The sequence below is a fragment of the Camellia sinensis genome, chromosome 11 (genome assembly GCF_055761805.1).
Source record: "Camellia sinensis isolate YWXY chromosome 11, ASM5576180v1, whole genome shotgun sequence".
NCBI classification, from domain to species: Eukaryota; Viridiplantae; Streptophyta; class Magnoliopsida; order Ericales; family Theaceae; genus Camellia; species Camellia sinensis.
The window spans coordinates 23,723,390-23,725,279 of NC_138971.1; the positions used below are offsets into that span (position 1 = coordinate 23,723,390).

Below are 1,890 nucleotides of genomic sequence, written 5' to 3' on the forward strand. Positions count from 1 at the left end.
GCATGGCTACCGACCACTTTTGGTGGTCCAAAGACCACCAAGACCAGTTGGCTGACCAAAAAACTGGCTGGCGGAGAAGAAAAGTGGTTTTTAGGGAGAGAAACTGGTCTACAACCCCTATTCCACCCTCCAAGCAAGAAAAACAAGGCTTGTGTCAAAACCAAACCAAAAAGGATGAAAGACAAAAGTCTACAGGTCAAGGCACGCAGCAAAAAACCTCGAAAACTAGTCTACAGGCGCCAAAAGTGGTCTACGGGAGGGAAAAGTGGTCTACGGCTACAAAAGGTGGTCTACAAGACCTCTGTGTCCCTCTAGACCAAGGCAACAAGGCGTGGTCCGAAAACCAGGCCAAAAGGAGAACGTTAAGCGGTCCCGAGACAAGGCGCACGGCCGAAGGCTCCGGAAACCAGAAACTAGCCTACAGGAGAGAAAAGTGGTCTACGGACCTCTCTCTCCCTCCAAAGAAGGTCAACAAGGCTTGGTCCACAAACCAAACCAAAACACAAAGAGTTCAGAGGCCCGGAGGCAAGGTACTCAGCCGAAAACTCCGAAAACTCGAAACGAGCACAAACATGCGCGGTCACCGAGTGCTCAAACGATGACGTCTGAGTCTTAAGGTCGGTCAAAAATGGGGTGTCTATGCTTTAACACTGATCATGTTTGATAGTCTTTCCATACACAAGACAAACAGGTAAGGGGATAGGGGATCTCCCTACCTCAACACCTTTTCAGGTTTGAATTCCTCCAAAGGCTTCCCATTCCACAAAATAGCCATGTTCACAGTGGTAACACAACACATAATCAAATCAATAAGTTTCTTATTGAAACAAGATTCCTCAAGAGTTTGTTCCAAGAATGCCCAGGAGATGTTGTCATACGCTTTCTCCAAGTCTATTTTAAGAATCATTCCTCCCACTTTTCCTTTTTTAGAGTTTAAGGTATGGATAATTTCCTAAGAGATGATAATATTATCATTAGTGGATCTGCCAGGAACAAAACTACTTTGGTTTGGTCTCACAAGATTACAAAGAAGGGGCCTTATTCTACTAACCAAAATTTTAGCTATGATCTTGTAAGTCACATTACACAGACTAATGGGTCGAAATTGTTTAATGGTCTCAGGGTTTTCCATTTTATGAATGAGAGCAACTAAGGTTCTATTGATGACAGAGGGTATGGTGTGGGTAGCAAAACAATTTTTAACGAAATCACACACAGCCGAACCAATCACCTACCAATAAGTATGATAGAAAATGGCCTGGAATCCATCTCTACCTGGGGCTTTAATAGCCTTAATATTCTTCACAGCCTTCCACACTTCCTCATTAATGACATCAATCATAAGATCACTATTCTCTTCACTACTAATTGTGTAAAGGGCCAGATTATTCCAGTGAGTCAAAGTGGTGTTAGAACTCTGAGTGAACAAATTAGTGAAGTAGCTAGTCACCAACATCTTCAGATCTTCAGGCCTTTCAACCCAAACACCATCTTGCCCTTTTAAAACATCAATCTTCCTTTTCCTCCTTTTAGTCAGGGTGAGAAAATGGAAGAATTTGGTGTTTTTATCACCTTGGGTGATCCATTTAGATCTCGATTTCTGGAACCAGAGAATTTCCTCTTGGTAGAGGACTTTATTATACTGATCAATAAGATCCATCTCCAACACATGGAGGTTATGGGAATAGATGTTTGCTTGGGATTTCTGAATGCCATCAATCCTCCCAAGCAGCCATCTTTTCCTCCAAAATATGTTACCAAAAACTTCTTTATTCCAATGACTAGTCGTGTGAGCTAGGTTATCTAATTTACTTAAGAAAGACTCTTGGTTATTCAACCAATTATCCTCCACCACTGTTTAGAACTCTTCATGGGATATCCAGGCAGCCT

The 1,890-nt window shown here is 42.3% G+C and overlaps 1 protein-coding gene across 1 annotated transcript; it reads right to left on the minus strand.

The window, feature by feature from the left end:
- Positions 1-712: 712 nt before the first annotated feature.
- Positions 713-1,660, minus strand: LOC114315213 (uncharacterized). Its single transcript, XM_082894870.1, has 2 exons — positions 1,276-1,660; positions 713-921 (listed from the first exon to the last, which is right to left on the minus strand). The coding sequence occupies exons 1-2, from the start codon at positions 1,658-1,660 to the stop codon at positions 713-715; spliced, it is 594 nt and encodes a 197-aa protein (XP_082750996.1).
- Positions 1,661-1,890: the final 230 nt, after the last annotated feature.

What these genes read in the sequence shown, in the direction of transcription:
- LOC114315213 (XM_082894870.1), bottom strand. Translation starts at nt 1,660, where the DNA reads ATGGATCTTATTGATCAGTATAATAAAGTCCTCTACCAAGAGGAAATT. An exon ending in TAAGGCTATTAAAGCCCCAG is followed by an intron (nt 922 to 1,275) that starts GTAGAGATGGAT and finishes ACTCTAAAAAAG; the next exon opens with GAAAAGTGGGAGGAATGATT.